At 33.7% G+C, this 25,000-nt stretch overlaps 4 protein-coding genes across 4 annotated transcripts in view; 2 read left to right on the forward strand and 2 right to left on the reverse strand.

Moving 5' to 3' along the window:
• The window catches only part of LOC130806661 (2-alkenal reductase (NADP(+)-dependent)-like), a 5,135-nt gene extending 314 nt beyond the window's left edge, over window positions 1-4,821 (forward strand). The window contains exons 1-5 of the mRNA XM_057671825.1: window positions 1-164; window positions 1,816-1,993; window positions 3,126-3,292; window positions 3,602-3,684; window positions 4,274-4,821. The exon at window positions 1-164 is cut by the window's left edge and continues 314 nt beyond it. Coding sequence (XP_057527808.1) covers window positions 1-164; window positions 1,816-1,993; window positions 3,126-3,292; window positions 3,602-3,684; window positions 4,274-4,652 — 971 coding nt within the window. The 3' untranslated portion in view covers window positions 4,653-4,821. The remainder of the gene's footprint in view (window positions 165-1,815; window positions 1,994-3,125; window positions 3,293-3,601; window positions 3,685-4,273) is intronic.
• Window positions 4,822-5,433: 612 nt separating this feature from the next.
• LOC130806651 (2-alkenal reductase (NADP(+)-dependent)-like) lies at window positions 5,434-14,754 on the forward strand. Its single transcript, XM_057671815.1, has 5 exons — window positions 5,434-5,805; window positions 8,727-8,904; window positions 11,167-11,333; window positions 11,548-11,630; window positions 13,842-14,754. Exons 1-5 carry the CDS (start codon window positions 5,572-5,574, stop codon window positions 14,218-14,220), a joined length of 1,041 nt encoding a protein of 346 aa, XP_057527798.1. The 5' UTR covers window positions 5,434-5,571; the 3' UTR covers window positions 14,221-14,754.
• An 897-nt stretch (window positions 14,755-15,651) lies between these two features.
• Window positions 15,652-17,271, reverse strand: LOC130806669 (peroxidase 7-like). Its single transcript, XM_057671834.1, has 3 exons — window positions 17,012-17,271; window positions 16,395-16,737; window positions 15,652-16,304 (listed from the first exon to the last, which is right to left on the reverse strand). The coding sequence occupies exons 1-3, from the start codon at window positions 17,225-17,227 to the stop codon at window positions 15,898-15,900; spliced, it is 966 nt and encodes a 321-aa protein (XP_057527817.1). The 5' UTR covers window positions 17,228-17,271; the 3' UTR covers window positions 15,652-15,897.
• Window positions 17,272-20,142: 2,871 nt separating this feature from the next.
• LOC130806676 (acetolactate synthase small subunit 1, chloroplastic-like) overlaps window positions 20,143-25,000 on the reverse strand; it is a 19,922-nt gene continuing 15,064 nt past the window's right edge. Inside the window, exons 10-12 of the mRNA XM_057671845.1 lie at window positions 21,371-21,523; window positions 21,035-21,100; window positions 20,143-20,479 (exon numbers count right to left, since the gene is read on the reverse strand). Coding sequence (XP_057527828.1) covers window positions 20,396-20,479; window positions 21,035-21,100; window positions 21,371-21,523 — 303 coding nt within the window. The 3' untranslated portion in view covers window positions 20,143-20,395. The remainder of the gene's footprint in view (window positions 20,480-21,034; window positions 21,101-21,370; window positions 21,524-25,000) is intronic.

A 25,000-nucleotide genomic window follows, 5' to 3' on the forward strand; every position in this document is an offset into this window, starting at 1 on the left:
AATCAGATATGGAGGTTAAAACTTCCATGATTACTCTCAAGGTTCCAGAAGATTGTGAGGGTTTTCTTCTTAAGAATCTGTATTTGTCTTGTGATCCTTACATGAGGAGTCGTATGACCAAGCATGAGCGTCCTACTTATGTTGAATCTTTTATTCCTGGATCGGTAATTGTTTATTAATATTCTCTTGTTCTTTTTTGGATTGTTGTTGGTTTGTTGATTAAATTATTTGTTTGTTGATTAGTTAATTGTTTTAGTATCTTACTGTTGTGAATATTTTATTTGTTGATTACGCAACTCATTGGTGCTTTTTTCAATTTTTTATTGCCGGAAAGTTTGTGTTTTCTGTCTTTAGGTTAATAGTGTTGGTATTTGTAAATTGAATAGAGGCCTAAAGGAGTTTTTTAGGTGAAGAGGAGTCGAAAATTGTTTAGAATTTAGGGCATTTAAACACTTTTGTGATGTTGCTGGTAGCATTATGACTTAAACATAGAGTTGAAATAATTTGTAGTCATATTTTCACTGATTTTTGAGGATGGCCCCATAAGCCATGGCCGGATATTCTCCTATTAAAGGCTCCACCCTTTAGTTTGTAGGGTGGGTTAGGTAATGTTGCTTAAATACCCATTGAGTTGTGAAGTCTAAATTTTTTCTACAATTATGACTTTTTCAATTAAATCTGCTGGTTCACCAGACACCACAAAGATATTGATTTTAACACAAGTACTGGTGATCATTCGGTGATGATAATCCTTTGGATTTACAGGTGATAGATTTTTGGAATGCTAAAATTTGCTAGAACTTCACTATTGTTGCCTGATTATGAGGACTAATGAGAGATGCTCCATTACCATATTTTTTAGTTTCATTGCTTCTGCTTATGAGATTTTTAAAACTGCTATTGAGGAAAGTGTGTTTTTTTGTTGAAAACATTAGCACATTGTTTTGAGTGGATGATTTGAAGAAAAAGGGGGGAGTTTGGGGCATTGCTTTGGGATGAGATTAATGTGAAGCTAGTTATATGGAAACGGGGTGGCGCCTAAAGATGATTTAGAGGATATGGAATATAAGGGCAAGTATTTCCCTCATACATAGGATTGGTTGCTCATCATCCCTAGGGTAACAACTACCCCTCAAATGAGGGTAATGATTTTCCCATAAACGTCATAGCCTCACCTCTTTTACAACCAGGGTCTTTCAACCATCAAAATTTTACCCCATATCTACAGTTTGACTTTTGATTACGCTCTAAATCATTACCCCATCTCAAGCTCGTCCATATATGGATAGTTGATCATGTTAGTGAGGGAAACACAGATTTTTTTAATCCTCTAATAACTATTTGAGCTACTGAAATTGATGGAATAACTTATTACTTTTTAGATTATATATAATATATATTTTATTACTTTTGTTTACTTTCGAATCTTTGTATGAAGTGGGGGAAAAGGTGGCATTTGTGATCATATTGAGAATAAGTTGTACCAGAACTTGTATTGTTCTCTAGTCTGATCTAATATAAAACTTGGTCAAACTGCTAATTGATGTTGGCTTTCACTTAAACGTTGAAAAGTTCATTAAATATTAGATAAACGTATTTCAATTTAAATGGTTGTTTCTGGACGTAGTTGTAAGTTGAACTTTGTTAGTCTTTATTGAACTTCGTTAAACTTGTTAGAGTTTCTCTTGATTTTTTTAAGGCATAGTTTGTTAAAGAAAAAAGTGAATGTTTTTGTTTTCTTGTTTGAGAAATTAGTGATAGAGCTTTCTTGATTGAGGTGGAAGTTCCGTTTACTAAGATGCTGAATATTTGCAGCCGATCTCTGGATATGGAGTGGGTAGAGTTGTGGATTCCCGTCATCCAAACTTCAAGACCGGTGACCTTGTATGGGGAATGACTGGATGGGAAGAATATAGTCTTATTACATCTGCGCTGTCATTCTTTAAAATAGAGCATACAGATGTGACTCTATCATACTATACTGGGATTCTTGGTAAGCTGCTCTATTTGTTGTGTTTAGTAACAGTTTTAATGATTTGGTTTTGAGTTTTACTCGAATATTATTTTTTATTAGAGGGGCCCATAGGGATGGTCGGAAATGTTAGAGATGGGAAAGATGACGAGGGAAAAAAAAACTGTTTTTTTCATTTTCATTGTTTCATTAAGTCTTGAATAAAAGGAATAGAGCAACGAAACTTTCTTGATAAAGTTCTATGTGTCACTGTATCATTTGGATGTGTGTACATCATACAATTTTTTTAATATTGAAGGGAAAAGGTTTTAGTGAAGATCTTTTCCAACGAAACTCGTTTAGTGTTGGTTCTCCAGGTTTGAGACTTGAGAGTGTCCTGTCTTAGGTTGGGAAAACATATAAGAATATTAGAATGCACAAATTCCGCATCCACCCTCACTCTCACCGTATCGATGTATATGCAACAAGACTCGCATACTGATACTGAATATGGGTTGGATCTATTGAGGTGAAAATGGATCCATTAATAAGGAGTATGATAAATCCTTCTCTTTCTCCTCTTAACATCACTGCATCACCAGCATGCATGGATCACAGATGCAAGGAGGAGGAAAGTGAGAGAAAGGATGCGCTAAGGGATGTAGGTGAAATCAAATACAAAAGAGATTGAAACAGATTGAGAGAAAGAAATAATTCATATTTAGATCTTAGAGCATACTCCTATTGTAAAAGTCTTATATGGACTTGGTCCACATTAAATAGCGTACACATTTTCATTTAAAGAGTATAATTAAGTGATTTATGTAGAAAGTGAAGAAGGGCGTACGTTGTTTTAATCTGGAATAATTCCATATAAAACTTACTCGCTCCTAATATAATTTTTAAGAGCTATTGAAAAAACAATGTTACTTAGTTTGCTAAAAAATTATCAATATACTATCTAATATATATACGATTTACATAAGGTGCAAACTAAAATTATTGCTTAGGGCCTTCAAAATTTTGAAGATAGACTCTGAAATTAGGAGGTAGTGGTTCTTAAGTGTTGCCTTGTTGATTTAATATTACTGTTTTCCATTACATAGTACATTTTTATAAAGTAAGTTTAATGTGAGAATTTATTTTGTTGATGTTGGTTGCAATCATTCTGTAGGTATGCCTGGCTTGACAGCCTATGCTGGCTTTTTTGAGGTTGCATCTCCTAAGAAAGGAGAGCGTGTCTACATCTCTGCGGCATCTGGTGCTGTTGGTCAGCTAGTTGGACAACTTGCGAAATTGAGTGGTTGTTACGTTGTAGGAAGTGCTGGTAGCAAAGAGAAGGTGATTATCTTTCTTCTTTGTTGTTTGCCTATGATTCTGAATGACATCCTACCACATTATCTTGTTTACCATCAGATTGCTGTACTTTTATGTAAATGGTAGAAAGTTCGGTGAAAGTTTATTTTATTTTATTTTATTTTTTTTTTTAATAAAGTTTGATTTAAAGAATAGTTGGCCAATTCATTGATCTGAATCTCCTTGATTTTTCTCGATGGAAATGTAAGATGTTTGTGACTTCGTACAACATGCAATAACTAGTTTCTGAAAATTTACATCTAGTTTTCACTTTTTTTCGCGGTTTTATGATAGGTTGATCTATTAAAAAGCAAATTTGGATTTGATGATGCCTTCAACTACAAAGAAGAGGAAGATTTGGATGCGGCCTTGAGAAAGTGAGTATCTATGAATTGAAAACATGTATTTTGACTTATCTCATTTGTGCAAAACAGTATTCAGTAATGCTTATCAAAAATATTCATATAATGTGCTTTTAAGTCTTCACCTATTTATCTGAGGCTCTTTTTGATATTATTCTTTCTTCTAGTAATTATTTTTTCGTCTTTGAAGTACTTTCTCTATGTACTTGTTAGATAGTAAAATGTTCGGTTGTAGATGTTTCCAAAAATGCTTCTGTAGAAAAGATGGATTGCTATGTTTACTTTAGTATGCTATTGACGATTGTTTGCTTTCCTTAAAATATGTGTTTGTTCATTTGGATTTTCAATGTGAAAACCGGGCTAGTAGGACATATTTTTGGATTATAGGGTACACTAAGGTGACGGGAGAGCTAGGCGTCCTAGGACAGGTCCTGGGAAAGAGGATACTTGCTCTAACTGAGACAATACCCGATTATAAGGCATATTTGAATATTAATTCAAACATTTAGAAACTGCTGTGCCTGCAACTGTTATCCCATTCAATAGAAATGGTTGATCTTTTGGGGACAACTGTTATTGACTATTAATATCTTGTTGATGATAGGTATTTTCCAGAAGGCATTGACATTTATTTTGAGAATGTTGGTGGAAAAATGCTTGATGCTGTGTTGATGAACATGAGACTCCATGGCCGAATTCCTGTGTGTGGAATGATTTCACAGTACAATCTCCTACAGCCTGAGGGTGTGCACAATTTGTTCAATCTAATCACAAAGCGCCTACGCATGGAAGGATTTTTGGTTTTTGACTACTATCATCTTTACCCAAAATACTTGGAAATGATCATACCTCACATCAAAGAGGGCAAGGTCTCGTATGTTGAAGATGTTGCTGAAGGTTTAGAAACTGCTCCTTCTGCGTTAATAGGCCTTTTCACTGGCCGTAATGTAGGCAAGCAAGTTGTTGTAGTTGCCCGCGAATGAGCTCTATGGAACAAACAACTTATTTTATTGATTAATATTGTGAGCATTGAAATCAGATGCTGAGAGAGTAGCATTGTTTGCTTTTCATTTTTCAACTGAAAAACAATTGTTGTGTTTGTGTATCGACCATGTTCACTTTTGTATTATAATAAAGATGATTTGGATTTCATTTTTAGTATTTTTTTTTAGTGGCTTACACAATCCTAATAGACTATATTACTCATTTTACTGCTGATTTACTACTGATTTGTTTACCAGAGTGTTACCAAATGGAGAAAAATGTCATACAGATTGGTTGGTTTATTCAAAAGAGTTTGATAGAGTTTTTTTTTTTTTTTTTTTTTTTTGGTGCAAAGTTTTTAAGAAAGGTATTGGTAGGAGACTATTGGTGAAAGACTTAAAGAACATGAAATGGGTGTCAAACATGTTGAAAATATGACCACTTTATATGATTTGTGTCTAAGGTTGAAAATGAATTAAAATTAATAAAACAGTTTAAAAATTAATAGATAAAGAAAAAGAAAGTTTTATTACAGTTATGTTTTGTTTTAGATTGTTTCTTTTCATTGTTAAGTCTAATTATAAAAAGTGACTACTTTAAATCTATAATTAATCCCTTTAAAATTATAAATGATACCTTCAAAATAATAAATATACATTAAAATAGCAAAAAAATAATCTTTTCTCACACTTTCCAATTATTTTTTTAGCACTTATACTCTTATTTTTTATTGGGCTATTTATATTTTATTTTTTGAAGAGTGGGATAGTATTTGACTTAATTTTCTATCGACTGAGTGACGTTCAATTGTTAGTACTCGTGGCATCTTATGCATTTCTGCTTTTCCATTTTATCCTACTTCTCCCTCTCTCTTGTTCAAAGCAACGTCATATCTGAAACCAGTGTAAACAATCAACAATGGCGGGTGAAGAGGTGAGCAACAAGCAGGTTATCCTAAAACATTACGTCGTTGGGTTTCCTAAAGAATCAGACATGGAGGTTAAAATTTCCAACATTACTCTCAAAGTTCCTCAAGATTGTAACAATTGCTTCCTTCTTAAAAACCTGCATTTGTCCTGTGACCCTTATATGAGGGGTCGTATGACCAAGCATGACCGCCCCACTTATGTCGATTGTTTCAAAATTGGCTCGGTAAGTTACCCATTTCAACTTTTCGTGTTTTTCTTCTTTATTTGTTTATTCACTGATTTGTTTTTTTAAGTTTTTCTAATTTTGCTGTTGTTTTGACCTTTTAATTGTTATTCAACCAAAAGTTTGTTGGCTGTCGCTGCTTGCTTCTGTCTTGCTTCATGGTGATCACCTTTATTGTAGTACATGATGATAGATACTACTTACTAGATAGACTATGGCATGTATTGTGATTTGGTTATAGTTGTGTTAGAGAACTGAAAACGACGCTATATTAGAGTTCGAACAATGTGTTTCAAACTCCAATATTGCCGAGATCGAATGTATGAAGTTTAGTGACAAACAAATTACGCTATTAATGATATCGATGTTTGTAGGAGAAAGTAAAGCAATAAAACGACAAAAAAATTTAACGAGGTTCACCCAACTTAGGCTACGTCCTCCGGTATGTAGTATCTCTTATATTATCAAAGGAGTTCAAAGAACTCTCAATTATGGAGAATTACAATAGAGAAGAGATATAGGCTAGTGTTTGGCTTGGAGTGTATTTTTGTGGATTGATACAATATGAATGAGAGCTCTCTATTTATAGGAGAGATCACACTAAGTAATATTAAGTATATTAAAGCTGAATAAATGATAATGAAACATTCCCAAGAACTTGAGGAGTCAAAAACAGCATCCTAGGAGCATCAGAGACATCGCTCGGCCAAAACAGAGGCTCGCTCGGTCGAGTGGCCTGATCGAGCGAGCTGCAGGAAGTTTCTGGTTACATTCTGTTTGCTTGCTCGACCCATTCTGAAGCTCGCTCGGTCGAGCGAGCTGGTCGAGCGGCACTTCAGAGGGCTTCTCACAGTATTGCTCGACTTGCATAGTAGAGCATCTTAAACCTTTGAACTTCTTCATTAGGTCCCATAACTCCCATGAATAACTCATACTTCATTACCTCATTAATCCATACTTTAATCATCATCATAAATCACAATCATCAAGACTCATCTTAAAACACCCATTCATGACATACTTATGGGATTCCATCCCAAGAGTCACCACATGAATGCACGCATCATATGTGCACTCAAGTCACACCATTCATAACAAGAACTACCACTTGTGATCACATATCGTAGAATTAAAAGGGTCGAGGGAATCAACGATTAGTGCAACTTGAACTTTGTTAATGTTAAGTAGACTATGAAATGGATTGTGATTTGTTTAAGGTTATGTTAGAGAGCTACCCACCATCTTGATTTTCACATGGAAAAGTTAGAGTATGACCAATATATAATTTAATAGACTACTGCACCTAACCAATTGGTCGTATTATGAAAACCAGACTTATGTCGGGTATCTTTTGGACCTATATGTGTAAGCCCAACAACAAGCTCATCAATTTGCCTCAATTCCTCATTGAATAAGGAAGATTTTAGTGATGTCTAAACTCAATTTTAATTACATAAATTGAAGGGGTTATGGCTATTTTGTCAATGTCTCCACTGTTGGTAATTGCAATCTAAAATTAAATTTGGGAAAAATTATAAAAAACTACCTAATCTATAGGTCTATTTGCAAAAAACAACCTTATGCATTTTTTTTTTTGCAAAAAACTACATAATCTAATACATTTCTCTGCAAATGACTACCATTTAACAAAAAATGTTAGTTGACCGTTAAGTTTGAGGGTTTGACCAATTTGAGAGGTTAAATTGTCTATGTGGCAGTATCTCATTAGTCCTCATATTTTTAAATAATTTAAAATTAAAACACATAAACTAACAAAATAAAAATAAAAGGTATTTGACGTCATTTTTACTTATCATAACAATTTTTTTTGAAAAAACGGACATCTTAAGGGGTAACTCTTAATCCGGTCGAAATAAGTACTTATTCGCCTATTTTCCGATAAGTAAACCGAGAAAGTTTTTACCCATCATAACGATTTTTTTTCAAAAAAGACGTCGCGATTATCCTTATGGGATAATCTTTCAAAATTTCGGTCGAAACAAGTACTTATGCGCCTATTTCCCGACACATAAACCGAAAAAGAAATTTAACGTCATTTTTACCCATCATAACGATGATTTTTCAAAAAACGGATGTTGCAATTACTCTTATGGGATAACTCTTTCGAAAATCCGGTTAGAACACCCTTTTGGGTAATCGCGAATATGCTGCTTCGAAAGATTGAATAGGCGAATAAGTACTTGTTTCGACCAGATTTTCAAAAAAGTTATCCCATAAGGATAATCGCATTATGATGGGTAAAAATGACGTCAAATATCTTTTTCGATTTACGTATCGAAAAATAGACAAATAAGTACTTGTTTCGACCAGATTTTCGAAAGAGTTACCCCATAAGGATGATCCCGATGTCTGTTTTTTAGAAAAAAATCATTATGATGGATAAAAAATGACGTCAAATATCTTTTATTTTTATTTTGTTAAATTATGTGTTTTAATTTTAATTATTTAAAAAACGAGGACCAATGAGATACTGCCACATAGAAAACTTAACATCCCAAATTGGTCAAACCCTCAAACTTAACGGTCAACTAACATTTTCCGTTAAGTGGTAGTCATTTGCAGAGAAATGTATTAGATTAGGTAGTTTGTTGCAAAAAAATACATAAGGTAGTTTTTTTTACAAATAGACCTATAGATTAGGTAGTTTCTTATAATTTTTCCTTAAATTTATTGTTATTAGAGATTTGTGCTGGTATTAGGGAGAAGACTTTAGCATTTGTTTGATTTAGTCTTCAACAATTTCAGTTCAAAAATCATGTCTGATTTCCTTGATTGAAAAAGCTGTGAGAGATTTCTTAATTTGACTAAAATATTTATCTTTAGACTTCCCGTATCTTGGGATTAAGACTTTGCATTGTTGTTGTTGTTGATCTTTAAACTGGGGTGCTACATATTTGCAGCCTATCATGGGTTTTGGAGTGTCCAAAGTTCTGGACTCTCGGCATCCAAATTTCAAGGCAGGTGATCTTGTATGGGGAATGACAGGATGGGAAGAATATAGTCTAATTACGTCTTCACAATCTTTCTATAAGATTGAGCATACAGATGTACCCCTTTCCTACTATACAGGGATTCTTGGTAAGGTGCTTCAGCCTCTTAATGTGCAAGCTCGCTTTGTTCAGCTAGTGTTACTCTTTCCTTTTGTTTGACTGATTTCCTAAAGAGGGTTAAAATTAGACTTGGATTTAAGTTGGGAGAATATGTATAAGTGGAGGAAGTATGTAGCTAGAAGATAACAAGTGGTGAAAAGCTTTACATGTCCATGAATGTTATGTAGTTCCAGTAAGTGCATTCTTATTATATAGAATTACTATAATAATTATTAAAATTAATGAAATACTCAACAACGTTCCTCAATTATGGGATACCTTTCTTTTTTATTGGGCCATTATTTTGGCTACGGTTTAAATTTAATAAATCATGTGCACTCCTTATCTATTTCAGATGATGTTTTTGCTATCAAGAATTTTTTGTAAACAAACTATATTTTTACAAGGGTAAGGTTACTAGAATGTACTCCCTCCGTTCTTTTTTGTTCTTCCTATTTATTTTTTGCACAGTTTTTAAAATAATTTTCGAGGCTCAATATCTCTAAATACGCATGTTATGATTATGGGTGACTTATGTTCTCCAAATAATCAAAACATGATTAAGAAAATTAATCATTTTAGTTAGTAAAGATTAGAAGAGGACAATGTATCACATGTTGATTTTGTATGGGGATAAATAGTACATGATACTATAGGTAGTGTATCTTAACATGTGAAGAGTGGAAGAGGAAGAAATTAGTTCTAGGATTGTGTATAAGAAGCATCGGAAACCGTGGCTTGTATGGAAAAGGAAAGAAGTAAATCAGAGGCTGATGACCCTCCTTGCTCGACTGGCTGCTCACCCGATCCATGGGTCGAGCGGCTCAGAGCTGGCTTCTGTTTCGGCTGTTTGCTAGTAGCAGTTGGGTCCATTTGTTGCTGCTCCCATTGTGTTACTTGAAGCCCCTTATTTCCTTATATAAACCCACACATACTCCATGATGTTAATGTACCAAAGTCATAAAAGAACTACCTTCTTGCTCATGTAATACTCCCTATTTTAGCTCCTCTCTTCCCACACTAATACTCTATTGTAATTCCTTCAAGTTTTGTATTATCTCTTTTAAACACATAATATTAGTCCTAAGCTAGATGGTGGATGTAGCCAAAGATTGGTGAACCACCTTAAATCTTTGTTTTGGTTATTTTTGTATTATTGTCATTCATCATACACTTGCATATTTGGTTCTTATACATTGACACAACACAAACCTTCACTTAAATCTTAATTTGTGATCCTTGAGTGAGGTATACACCTCTTCTTTCAACACATCATAACAAGTTATAAAAAATATATGATAAGAAAGTAGACATTAAGACGAATCTAACAAGATCTCACATGGATATATTTTATCTTCAATATATCTCTCAAAAAACTTAATTAAATCTCTCTCTCCTTAATATTCCAAATGAGAAGAACATTAGTAAACAAAGGGAGTATTTAAGTTTTGACTCATGCTCTTCATATCTCCTTGAATACAAATTTCAGAGGGACAATTTAGTATGATGGGGATGTAACTTTTGTAGTGACCCATAAGCTTGGTGGTAATCAAATTTCCTTCAAAATGAGATTTATTAAAATGAGTGGATTCTATAGATATGGAAGAACGGGTTGATACTAAAAGCTTAATTGTTCTACAAGAAAGGCCTCAATTAGAAAACAAATGAATTCAAACTAGTACTATAGTTATAGTGGTAATATTAGTGATATTGTTATCAACTTTGTTCTCTTAATGTTATTATTGTTTTATTAGTACTAAACTACTAATCTATAGATGAGCTATCAAAGATAATATAAAGTTCAATTATGGACCCAAAGAGAATAAGATACTAATAGTGTCTATGGAAGATGAGCTAGCAAAAGAGTAATTAGATCTCCATAGGTTTGCTTTGGGAAGGGTTTTCTTTTTCAATTGGTGGGGGCAATCTTATTTACACAAGATAAAGAAAAGTCAGAAGATTAAAATATTTAACTTACCAAAATGGAAGGTTAGTTTAAGATGAGTTGTAGGCTTGTATCTATACTGTTTGCACTCAGAAAGCAGAAACATTTAACTCAAGATGATGGATTACTGGATTCCTGAGAATGCCATTAGGTTTAGTTCCTAATTTGATGGGAGAATCTAGTTCCTGCTCGGTTATTTTGATGTTTCTATTTTCTGATTCCTTATTTATTACATTTTATGTGTTGTTCATAGAGTAAATAGTGTTATCCTGATGTTTGTTTTCTATCATAATTCATATAATCTAGGTATGCCTGGCATGACAGCGTATGCTGGTTTCTATGAAGTTGGATCTCCCAAGAAGGGAGACCGAGTCTTTGTATCTGCAGCTTCTGGTGCTGTTGGTCAACTAGTTGGACAATTTGCAAAATTAACTGGTTGCTATGTTGTTGGAAGTGCTGGTAGCAAAGATAAGGTGATTTTCTTGTTGTATGTTAGTTTGTGATCTATGCATAGCATATTTCTTCCATGCCTGGTTATTTTATCGTAGAAACTATTGTTAGTACGTTTAAATAGATTGCATTGATGTAATAGCCTAAAATTGAATTCTGGTCTTTTCAATTAATCATACTTTAATGATAGTTTAGGAAATGATATCACTTTTTATTAAGAATTTCCTCTATGAATAGGTTGATCTTCTAAAAAGCAAATTTGGATTTGATGAAGCGTTCAATTACAAGGAAGAGGAAGACTTGGATGCAGCTTTGGGAAGGTGAGTGAATATCCACTGCATATATCTATTTGGACACATTAAATTTTTATTTTTTTTCTAAAAAGGATGTTGAATTGAGTAATGCTGGTGAAATGATATGTTTTAAGAATGACAATGCTCAATAAGTTTTTGGATCATTATGCTTGTTCAATATTATTGTTGCTTTATAGTTCTTTATTAAAGTAAAAAAAAAAGTAAAATAAAAAAAAATAAAAAATAAAAAAAACTGAAAATTAAACACTCACTCAATATTTTGTTGGCTTTCCTTTATATTTACCTTTTGATACTTGTTCAAGGAAATAAAGCTACACCTTCACGTCACCATTTAACCACCTTCAATTCCAACATCTTCCTGCGTCTTCATTTTCCTTTCATATCATTTTCCTCTTGCTGCAATAGGAAACCCCTTTTTTATTTGCTGATTGCAGCTTGATCCAGTACCATGTCTGACACTCCATACACGTATGTGCACACACCATTGGGGCCTGACTATTTGAAATCCTTTGGTGTACTTACAATGCAGTTATAGGCTCCATCTTATAAGATTCTTGCCTACCTAGTCAAGGAAACTAACATGTAACCTAGAGTCCAGCTATAAAATTTTTACTTTACAACCATTTAAATAATGTATTTGCATCCCTTGATTCTTTATACAAGTGAATTGAGAATTACAATGACCTCGAAATTTTTGTAAAATGGGGGGAAATTTAGCCATGATGCCCATCACATCATATTTGCTTCTTTCATGAATAAGCTCATGGACAATGACAGACGTGCTTATTGATCGATAACATATCAAATACTGAAACATTCTCCCTCAAGTAAAACGACTAGCATATATATGTATTGTTCCTGTTAAGCACCAGATAGTTAGATATAATTGATTTGCTAAGTCTATTGTTAGCGTTGAGGTTGTCTCAAGAAAGATTGTTGGATGAGAGTTTAGTCTTTGCTATCTAGTCTTCCTTGCAATAAGATCACTTCAATGACCTTATTATATGCTCAATTAACAAGGGTTAGGATGGTCCAGAGATATTTTCCGTGGACCTGCTACGACGACTTACCTAGTAAAAATATGAATTGAGTACCAAGTTAGCTCAATACCAAATGCATTTTAGCTGTTAGCTGGGTGGAACTTCACTAGGGTTTGTTTATGGTGTGAGAACTTAAATCATACTCTTGTTTCACAAGAATAAATGAAGTAATTTAATGCAAAGATGATTGAATGCAGTAAGTATTGTTCATTCTCAATTGATGCAACTCAGTGAAGTTAAGTTCAATAGTGAGTTTAGTAAGAATGTTGATACTTTGAAATTGGTGAATGGGAGGATATATTTATCTCATCATTGATAAGGAGCTCAAAAAACCTAACAGTAGGAAGGAATGTCTGTCTTGACCTTAGGATGTTGTCGTAATCAATTTGAGGTGGTTTTTCTTAGCTTTTAAATGTAGAGTCAGCTATATCTTTGTACATGGCAGTTCCCCGTTTGCTGTGCAGAGGAACATTAAATACAAAGAATAGGTTTTTCTCATTCTGGGAAAACCTCTACGTAGAGGTGTTCTTTTGGGTCATCGGATTGATTTCAGATCAGATTTTCAGGTTGGTTCAAAATCGAGTCTCGAGTCCATATTGGTTTTTACATATTTTGAATTCATTTTGAAATTGGGTCAAATCAGATTCGGTTACAAGGTCTAGATAAATAATGGTCGTCGTATCTGTTTTGAACACCTCTACCTCTGCGTATTCTCAGCAAAAGCACTTCTTTGTTCACTCATCAAATTGGACAAGGTACTATAATACTACTATTCCTCTGCGGCGGCTTTCATTTAACGTTTTGTTCTTTGGGTGATTTGAAGGGGATCTTGCTATTTGTTAGTAGAAGATCTGGGACTTGCTCCATGGATCTAGATTAGACACACACACATATATACAAAGTGGATCATGAAAAAACCACTTAAAGTGGTAAAAACTAAAAATCAGGGGTTTATATTCAACTTCAAATTTAATTTGGAAAAAGAAGGATAATGTAAGGGTCATAACTATCGAGCATTTGCACTATAGAATTTTGAAGCCTCATCATGGAGCTTTGTGCGATTGACCACCTTGCATATGCCCATTTCCCCTTTGACCTCAGTCTTGCCGTTTTTGTTTTTCAATACTATCTTTATTACATGATCATAAATTAATATCCATGATTTTGCTCGGCTTAGGTATTTCCCAGAGGGCATTGATATTTACTTCGAGAATGTTGGAGGAAAGATGCTGGATGCTGTCCTAATGAACATGAGACTCCATGGCCAAATTCCCGTTTGTGGATTGATATCACAGTATAATCTGGAACAGCCAGAGGGTGCACATAACCTATTAAATCTTATCACAAAACGCATTCGAATGGAAGGATTTTTAGTTACTGATTACTACCATTTGTACCCTAAATACCTGGAAATGATCCTACCTCTAATCAAGGAGGGCAAGATTTCATATGTTGAAGATGTTGTTGAAGGCTTAGAAAACGCTCCTTCAGCCTTGATTGGCCTTTACTATGGCCGTAATGTGGGCAAGCAGCTTGTTGTGGTTGCTCGTGATTAAGCTCTGCCGAGTGAGCAATGCATACCTTGTAAACCTTCCAGGAAGCCATTTGTGGGATACAATTTGTTGTGTTGATTGAGGCTGTTAGTTATGACGTTGGAAGTAAACTTCTGCGGTACGTATTTTCCGAAGACATGTATATGATGTATCTGTATTTAATTATATAATCCTTGGCGTGACCCTTGGCGCACTGATTCAAGTGTCGTTACGTGATTGAATGGTTATGGGCTAAAGTCCTAGAAGCAGCCTCTTGCAAGTTACAAATACGTAGGATATGATTTGCCTCCATTACACCCCTGTGGTGGGATCCTTCTCCTGACCCGCACTTCAAGAGGACGCTCTGTGCACACAGATGGCCTTTTATCAATTTTTGGTTAGCTAAAACAATTGATACATTAAATATCAAATATTTAAATCTAATTTGTGCTAGATTTTGAAAAACGGGCTATGACTATGTAAGTGTTGTGAAACGAGAAGGGTATTTTTGATGTAATTTTAAACGCATTGGTTCTTAACATCTCAATAGTTCACCAATTTAAGTTAGTTATTTTGAAACTAGAAACTAAGAGTAAAAGTTATAGCAAATCTATGGTGTTTCCATGATAAGTTAGTCTAATTAGACAAAGTTTAAGATAGTAAGTGGTCCAAACTTTGAAGATTTTTGTATGTTTTATAAGGTCTACAAGTCTTTTTTTTTAGATTTAGTCGACATTAAAATATAATCTAAATTTCTATTCAAAGGGTATAATCAAATCATTTGATGAGAAAATGAGTGAAGGTAAGAGAATGGTGCACACTATTTTTAGTGTGGAGTAAGTCGAAAATTTGAATAAAATAAGATTATTTAACAACTTAATTTCAAAAATAAGCTTTGTGAAAACTTAATTCCCAAAATAAGCGTCCGTACATCCAAATCTAGCCTTGGAGTAAGTCGCTGTTACTAACAGCGAAAGACAATAAAAAAAAAAAATTAAAAGTCATAAGTCGCTGTTACTAACAGCAACTTAGGGAGTTGACCAGTCAACTCCTTAAGTTGCTGTTAGTAACAACGACTTTAAGGTTAACTGATCAACTCCTTAATCTCGTAGGTTGGAATGAGGAAGTAACTGAGAACTGAAAACTTAAAATTCATTAAGTCGCTGTTACTAACAGCGACTTACTCCAATGCTAGGTTTAGATGTACGGACGCTTATTTTGGGAATTAAGTTTTCACGAAGCTTATTTATGGAATTAAGTTGTTAAAATATCTTATTTTATTCAAATTTTCGAGTAAGTCTAACCAAGTCTTACTCCTCTAACAGGTCGGGGACCATGATGGATCGTTAGTGATATTGGACAAAGAGTGGAGCGACTTGCGAATGGGAAGGGTGTTGGGTGAGGACGAAGAAGGACCAACGAGTGGTTTATTGTGATCAGACGGCTTAGATCTCATGATTCCAATTTATAGAACCTTCTTATTGAATATAAATGAAAACAACGAGACCCAAGTTGAAGGATTGGTGTGGCAATGAACACTTACACTTCCAATGATCATTACAGGATTTCAATACTTGAAAATTTTAGAACCCTCTAAACATAACTCAAAGCACATAATACAAAAGGAAATTAAAAAGGTTATGATCACAAAACTACACACAATATATTCAACTGTAGTACTAATCCATCATTTATTATTCATCAATAACCAGAGTTTACGCTACTACACTCAAGTCGAATCTCACCATCATCTTCTGAATCTCCTAAGATGCTTCCAAGCTTGATCATGGATGACGAGAACATGTATTGAAACGTATCTTTATCATCTGCAAACGTAGCTACGTATTCTGAAGTCCTATGGTCACTGTACAGCACTTGATCTGTGTATAAAAGACCCATGTTCTGTTCAAGATTTGTGTAGTATTTGTTGTCAAATGTGTAAGGTGTATCGGCATCAAGGTCTACGTATTGAGTTTCATTTTTGCATTTTCGTCTCAAGTAGTTCAAGTATTTTGGATCGATTGTCACGCCTGGCTTTCCTGTTTCGTGGTAGCTGTTCAGTCGATCTTTGATTGTGGCACACGAACTCCTTCCTATTGTGTGTGCACCTGATGTTCAGAAGTCAGAAAGATTAGAAATAGTGTTCATGTTTTTCGATGTGGGATTCGAGAATCTGATGAGCAAGTCGAAGAGAATACCTGAAAGAACAACCAAATCGAGCATGCTTAAACCTTTAGATTGGTAGAATTCGATAAGAGAAGTAACGTCTTCATGACCATTGGGAAGTTCTTCGGCTTCTTGGGCAATGGAAATCCGACCATCTTTCCTTCCATACTCGTTTGACCAAAACGGGCCTTTAAGTAATAGTGTGGCATCTCTGGCAGCAGCGGTAAGGATGTCTGCACAAGATACAATCTTAGGGCATTTTTCCTCGAGTGCTTTCTTGATATCATCGATCACATCGAAGCCTCTCAAGGTTCTACTGGCGTTGGCTCTCCTCTCACTTCCGGGGTAATCCAGCAATATTGAACCATCACATCCCTGCATTACATTATTTACTTCAAAATCTAGTTGCTTACGGGCAATTTGGCTAACGAAATACTCACATAAACCAATTAACTAAAAGACAACTAACAGTAACTGAAACAACTAATAACTACCTCACAACTACTTTATTTGTGCCAAACAGGCCATAAAAGTTTTGATCTAGCATCTATTTTTAGCAAAATTCTTCACGTATAAATGAGCTTTTGCTAGATGCTAGTGTTTTAAGGTGATCAAAGAGTAAGAAAAGGAAAAAAATGAAATAACATACCCGAACAGAACAATCATGAAAATGCAGCCTAATGAGACTAGCAGCAATAGTTTTGTCCTTGATAAACCATTCCCGAACTTTTCCTGCTACAATTTCTTCGAAATCCTTACAAGTATCGTCATAATGGTTGTAACATAAGTCTTGACAAAATACAGATGAGATTAAGCAAACTACAACCATAACAAAGAGAGATGAATTAGAATTCATGATGGCCATGTTTATTTGTATAATGTAATTGTTGTAATGTTTATTGGTTTAGAAGGTGGGTTCAATTTTATAGTTTGAGATAATGCTAAATACGTGATGTGCACATCTTTGCAGGCGCAGAGATACATACATGGAGCCATGTAAGTTTAGATACATGTAATGTAATGTTCTTCTTATGACCAAGGATTATTTGTTGACTTTGATGAAAAGCCAACCATCTATAGTTGACAATTATTACTCCTATCATTTTGTGTCACCAACTTCTTTTATTATTATTATTATGATTATTATTATTACTATTAGAATAATTTGTGGATTATAACCTTCAAGTTTAGAGCTTTTGTGAATTACAGTCTTAAAATTTATTTTTTGCGAATTACTGTCTTCAAAGTATCAAAGTTTACACTATTCAAGCCAAGTAACCGTTGACCAACCCAAATAACCTTTGATCAGCCTAAATGACCGTTCATCATTACTAATCACCTTTGACTTTCGTTGACCATCTCTAATCGTCTTTGACTTTCCTAAATTACCAATTGTACTCTTGTGTTTTAGCACTTTAACGTCGTTTTTACCCATCACAATGATATTTTTTTCAGAAAATGGACGACACGGTTTGCCTTATGGGATAACTCTTTCAAAAATCCTACTTAATATAAATAAATATAAGTTAACAGAATAAGCAAATAATATAAACTATAAACACTAATTGTTTTACAATTTTTCGTGTTAATGATTTAAATTTTTATATATGTATACAGTATACTATACAAAATTAATCTTTTATATTAAAAATAAGCAAATTGTTAATCTATAAACTATAAATAAGCAAATACAATAAACTATAAATTAGATTTAATATAAATTAATAAGTGTTTAAGATAAAAGAGAGAATAAATTTATGGATTAGATTGTAAGATGGAGAGTGGAACCATAGCCTAAAAGAAAATTGTGTAAATTAGTGTGACAGACTAAAAGAAAAGTAATACTCCTAAAAATTTAAAGAGATAAAGAGAGTATTTGTTAGGGTATTTTAGTAAACAAAGTTATGTAGAAAAGATTGTAAACAAATGAATCAAAATAGAGAAATCAAGACCAAAATTTGGGAGGTGGGGAAAACCACAAGATCAATGTTATTCCAATCGCTTTCTAATGAAGTTCTCATAAGGAATATTCATGGGAATTAAGATAGAATTTTTTAGATAGTGGAGATTTTATTTTATTGAATAATAAATTTGATGAAAAAGTAGGGACCATAAATATTTTAAAAGTATTAAAAGAAAGTAAGTGGGAAAAAAATATGGAAACCACAACTAATTAAAAAATATTTTTATAAAGTTAGTGGAAAACATATGAAGACCATAAGAAGTATAAAAATGTTAAAATAAAGTTAGTGGGAGATATGTGGAAACCCTAATTTGTGATATAAATGAAAAGATTCTTTATAGGAACAACAAATGAAATACCTAAAAATAAAAAGTGAGAATTTCTTTAAGGAACGAAGGGAGTATCTTACAATATAAAATCCCACTTAAGCAATTGATAAATAATTCTATTGATGCTAGAGAGTTTCTTGATTGCAAACTAATCTAAACCCTCAATTGGAATATACTTTTTAAAATTAATCAATGAGCAATTTGAAAAACCTCAAAACCTCTCATAGTGTCGATCTTGGGAAAGGGCAAGGGCAAGGGCAAGGGAAAGCTTGCCCAACCCCCAAGGCCCATGAAAAAAAATTTGCCTTATTATTATTTTGAAAATTTGAAATGTATAAGACAATTTATCAAAAAAATGAACAAAATAGTATAAGTTTCAACGTTATTCCAAAAGTAAGCGTGAAATTCCCAAAATTGAGGTTTGAGGTTGTTCGTAGTTAGTAACTGCGAACAGGTCTAAAAAGACAAAATAGCTGTTCGCAGTTACTAACTGCGAATAGCTATTTGACCTGTTTCGACCTGTTCACATGCTCCACAAAAACAAGTTTAATAGCTGTCCGCAGTTAGTAACTGTGAACAACTATTTTGTCTTTTTTAACCTGTTCGCAGTTACTAACTGCGAACAGCCATAAATTTCAGGTTTAGGAATTTTACGCTTACTTTTAGAATATAGTTAAAACTTATACTATTTTATTTATTTTTTTGATAAATTGTCTTATACATTCCAAATTTTCTGCCATTATTGGGATTTAAACACACCACTTCATGTAAATAAGACAAGCGTTTTGGCAACTTGCTAGATGAAGTTTTAGTACTACATTTAATTGTTTAAGATTATTAAAGCAACTGTAAAGATTATTTAACAATTATGATATTTTTAATTTTAATTTCTTATGGGTTTAGTTGTGATTAATCCCCTAAATTTATGATTTTTTTTCTATTTATTTCCATCTACTATAATACATTGCTTTTGTTTTTATTTGAATAATTTTATATTTATTAGTTTTACCTATGTTTTATATTTCCTTCGTGCTATTTTAGTTGTATCTGATAGCGATATGTTATTTGAAGAAGGAACGAGAAACCTTGACAAAAATAAGCAAATTAATATAAAAAATTCAAAAATTAAGCAACTTTTAAATTTAATTCTCAAAATAAGCCCTTTTTGCCCAGAGCACAAGTTTGAGGTTGTTCGCTGTTATTAACAGCAAACAATTACAAGGCTAATTAGGCGCACTTGTTTGTCCTAATTTTAATTGTTAATTTTCTTGAGCCGTGTCAATTTTACGAGGCTTGTTTTTAGGTTTTAATTATAAGCTTCCCTATTATATTTCTTAAAAATTTGAGAAAGTTGATAATCATAAGATTAAGGATGATTTTATTCAATTATATAAAGTGATCTAATGTTTTTTTAATTAAAAGTTTAAATAAACTTCCCTGTTAATAATCATGGAATTAAGGTGATTTTTTTAATTAAAAAGTTGATAATCAGCTAAGCACTGCCATTTCAATATTTATCATATAAAAATCCAACATTTACGTAGTTTTACTTCAGCGAGTCGATGTATAACTGCTTTTCAACAGGTAGAAGATGGTCTCTCATTTCACTCAAACAAAGTTTCATATGTCCAAACTTGCAAATATTCTTCAATACCACAAATTCAAAGGATCAAAAACTGGAGGCAATATCGTAAAAGACAAATCCCCAAGGCTTTTTACATCATATGTTTTGACAGAACTCTCACACAGGGAAAGAGTATCCACGGAGATATCTCGAGTCTACACCAGACTCTCGACTCAAGGCCACACGTCCTGTTCGTGCAACCTGAAAATGATGGAGTAATTAGAGATAGTAAAATAGGTAGTACTCTATAACATACTTGTATTAATCTAACATTAGGAGCAGTAAAAATTGCAATAACATGAATCAAAGGCTCCCATAATTCAAATTTAACAGCAGGTATTCAGGCATTTCAATCAGCTAGAGGGGTAAATGAACAAAATAGCTTCGAAAAGGGGAGCATAACCAGCAGGCAGCAGTCTAATAAGAGTATTTGGAGATAAGTGTCAAGATAGACATTCAGATTATCCGATACAGAAAAAATGAACAAAGGGCGGAAATGGGGGAAAAATGAAAATTGTTCCTGTCTCACATGAACAAAACATCTTTTTTCTCTCAAAACTTTGAATTATGATGGCTGAAATCAAAAAAATTTTATACACATTGTGATTAAGGAGCATCAATGACAATAAAACCTGCAATAGGATAATTTTGATATTTCTATTGCGGAAATCAACTAGAAAACAGCAAACATAAAAACAATAGTACTTTTATACATTCAGGAAACGAAAAAACTAAAGTCCAAACATATTATCTTACCTCACAGATTCCATATGGTTCGAGCAATCTCTGTAGAGCAACCATCTTGTTCAAATCTCCAGTGAGCTGAATCAAAATCCCCATTAATCAGAATCAGGCTCCGTAAAGTAAAAGCAGAATGATGTACAACAAAAATATGGACGTTGCAAGGCAATCCAAACAGCTAACGTATCTTAAGAGCACAGTGTCATATAAATGCTTAACGTAGCTACATCTAAAGTTTTGTTGGTTGTCTTTTTATAAACATTGACCTTTCGAAATGAAAGAAAAAGGGACATCATTTATTAAAAAAAAAAAAAAAAAAAAAAAAAAAAAAAAAAAATCCCCAAAACTTACCTCAAGTGTTATGGTGTGATCAGATACATCAACAGCTTTTGCTCTAAAAATGCTGGCAATGTCTAGGACCTCACGACGTGCAGCAGTATTCACAGCTACTTTTATCAACATCAACTCTCGCTCAGCAAATGGATAATGGGTAAGATCTCTAACCTGTATCAGGAATAAAAATCTCATTCAATGACTCATTCAAACCAGATCAGAATACATTACCAGAGAGAGACCGTCATTGATAAATCTGCTCATATATGCACGTGATCCAAATAGAAGTCCCAGTTTCCATTTTATCGCTATTATGATTCATAGTAAGTTTCATTTTGTCCCTAACTTTCCATTCTATTTCCTCCGTGTACATAATGGTGGCTACATTTACTGCACCAAATACTATTCATCAAGCACTGTTGTCGTAAATAGTGTTCTTTATGTATAAGGGAATGCTTGTAGTGGGAGTAAATATTTAAGGGGAACCAGTAAAACTATAGAAATAGAGATAAGTAGAGGTGAATTCCAAAGGAGAGATGAAGGAAAGAGGATAAAATGGTATGAGTAAGATGAAGGAAAGGGAAATCGGTGTCACATGATTCACTAATCTTCTTGCCAACCACATATAGAAAAAAGCAAAATTGAATGAATCGCGAATTCAAAAGGCGAATCAGCACTGGGGATTGTTGCTCCGGATTGGTGTAATTTTTGAAAAGGAAGTGCTAACTTTCAATAACCAGAAAAAATTGTTGCTCCGGATTTTGATACATGGTCAATAAAATGACCATAACTCTTGATCTACAAATCGGATCGATATGAAACTGGCGGGATTGGAATCTCAAATTCAGGACTTTTCCAACGACATATCATTTGCCCAATTCCGATATCGAGGCAAGAAATGGCAACCATTTGAGTTGAGCTGAAATAGCAACCCTGCAACCTATTCCACGTCCTGTGACTGCAGTTCGCCCCATGTTCAGTATTTTAAAATACATCCAACTCTCAATCCCTTTTTGTTTTCATTTGAATGCTATTGGAGCAAGGTGCAGTAAAGCTTCAATTTGGAGGATCATCATCACTATTTTCCTACTAGCTAAGTAATCTGTGCTTACTACTCTATATATAGGTTAGGATGGATTGTAGTAAATCGCAGTCCTTCCCCAAAAATTCTGAAAAAAACTTATTTTTCTTTAAAATGGCGGTAATGGCTTAATTTTAGTATTGAAAAAAATTGGAGGTAAGTTTAAAGTCGAACTTGGGCAAGTATTGGTAACAATAGGCTTAATCTTTTTTGCTTTCTACTTGATTTTTCTTCCAAATTTTTGAGTGAGTTTGATTTGGAGGCAAGTATTCCTGCCTTTCACGCGAGTAGGGTAGCAAGGTAGTAAGGTTCGTGTAGTAGGGTAGTAAGGTTAATTAATTCTCAGTCACCTAAACTCTAACTAAATATAAATGCACTAACTTTCCAAATACAGCTTAATGTAGTAGGGTAGTATGGTTCGTGTCCAAAGAGAGATGGGGTTGGTCTTTGTAGAATATGTGTTTTGTAGATCGAAATTGAAAACAATCAATAACACAAAGAAAAGGGGGGTTTTAATTTGTCTTTCTAAAATAAAATAACTTAAACACGCTATCTCAATTCATTTGGCCGAAGCTCCCTTTCGGGTTTTCACCTAGCCGCTCTTTTACCTCATTTTCTCTATATTCTTTATCTAGTTACATAAGACTCTTGTTTTTGTCCAAGTGTCCTTACAGATTTTCACTTAGCGAGGCCCCCCTAACTTTTGTCGAGGTGCCAACTAGGGGTATTCAAAAATATTCAATTCGAATTATCCGATCCGGTATCCTGTTATAAAAACCGAATAATTAATTCGGTTTTTGGAAACCCGAAAATTCGGACAGGATATGAGTTTTTAAATCGATCTGATATCCGTTTTTGAACAACCCTAGTTCTCACCCTTGTAGATTTTAACCTAGTAGGAATTTCATTCTTTCTTTTTTTTTTATATAATATATATATATATATATATATATATATATATATATATATATATATATATATATATATATATATATAGGGTCAAGTTCCAGTGAGAACCAAGCTTATATGAGAAGTGAGAACCAATCTCTCTGATAAAAATGTGTTACTTTTTTTACAGAAAATATGTTACTTTTGGACAAAAAAATGTTACTTTTATTTTTAAAAAAGATGGTACTTTTTAGCAATCACCAATTCCCGATTGAATTTCAACAATCACCACAACATTAATCACCACTTGTAACAAATTTCAACAAAAATAAAAAAGATGAAAAGAATAAGGTAGGAAATTAATTATACCAAGATGCGTTGAAGATTTCCTCCAAATAAGTTTCTAATTGATGTTTGTGGTGGCCAAAAGCTTCTTTATTGATGAATTTTCAAAGCTATTACTTCAATTTTGCCCAATTATTTACTTCAAACTAAGGTAGAGTTTGACATCTATGACTATGAAATTTCTGCCTGAGGATCATTCTTGTTATGCTATTGATTTGGTTGATTTAGATGGCCAAGATAAACTCAAATTGGCCATTGAGCATGATTTGAATGAAAATAATGAGGAATATGTTTTGAGGGCTGCATTGCAGGAAGTTTTCAAGGATTTAAAGAAGCAAGAAGAACTCGCACTTCTTCCTTCTCATCAAGGGCCATCACCACTTAGATTCATCAAATGGTTGCTTAGTGCAACAATCTTTTATCATGGAAAAACCACAAACATACCCAAGTTCGACTCAAAATGTTTGTGGGCAATGACACCCTAAGGGGTAGGATGTCCAGATTGGGTGAATATTTGGATTTCAAATTGTATCGAGTTGGGTAAGAAAAACAAAGGGAAAATCAGCATGAGAGGGATGGTCACCATGTTAGACGCATATCTAGACATTGAGGTCCCTAGAGACGAAGATGAAAACAAAATTCTAAAACCCTTAGGAACCCCATATGACTATGATCGTCCTCGTTGCTACGTTTATAACTTAGATGCATCAAAAAGAGCATACATGTTGTGGAGTCCACCCATTGGAAATTCATGTGCAGCTTTTTGGGGCAAAAAATTCCAAGTACAAGGTACTCCCTTAGGAGCGCACGATGAGTTCAGAGAATGCAACCATGCCCAACTTTACCTACCCTTGATGAACATTGTAGAGCCGATGTTGAAGAGGATTATGGGAGAAATGTAGCACACGAACCTTTAGTTCCAAAGCAGCCCCAAGATTTCTATGCTAGTATGGAAGCTAGGATGGCTTCCATAGAGGATGCACAACTTGCATTTGGGACTCAACTCAATGAGCTACAACAACAAGGTGATTAGTTAGAAAACACAATGTATTCAATGACCAACATGGTTTCATCCATGAATAACTTATTCGTGTCTCAATATCCATCATACTCATACCCAAAATCCATTCCAAGTCAATCTTAAAAGGAGGAGGGAGCAACGTGCTTTACGAAGGGCATGTAACACGAACTAGCTCCAAATTAGTGTGGGGGAGGAAGGTATACATATATAAACTTTCTGGTACTCATTTCAATCATTTTCATTTGCATTTGCAATCCTTATTTTTTTTGTTTTATGTTCTGTTTTCTTATAATTAATGCATATATATATATAT

This window comes from Amaranthus tricolor, chromosome 1 (genome assembly GCF_026212465.1).
Source record: "Amaranthus tricolor cultivar Red isolate AtriRed21 chromosome 1, ASM2621246v1, whole genome shotgun sequence".
Lineage (NCBI taxonomy): Eukaryota > Viridiplantae > Streptophyta > Magnoliopsida > Caryophyllales > Amaranthaceae > Amaranthus > Amaranthus tricolor.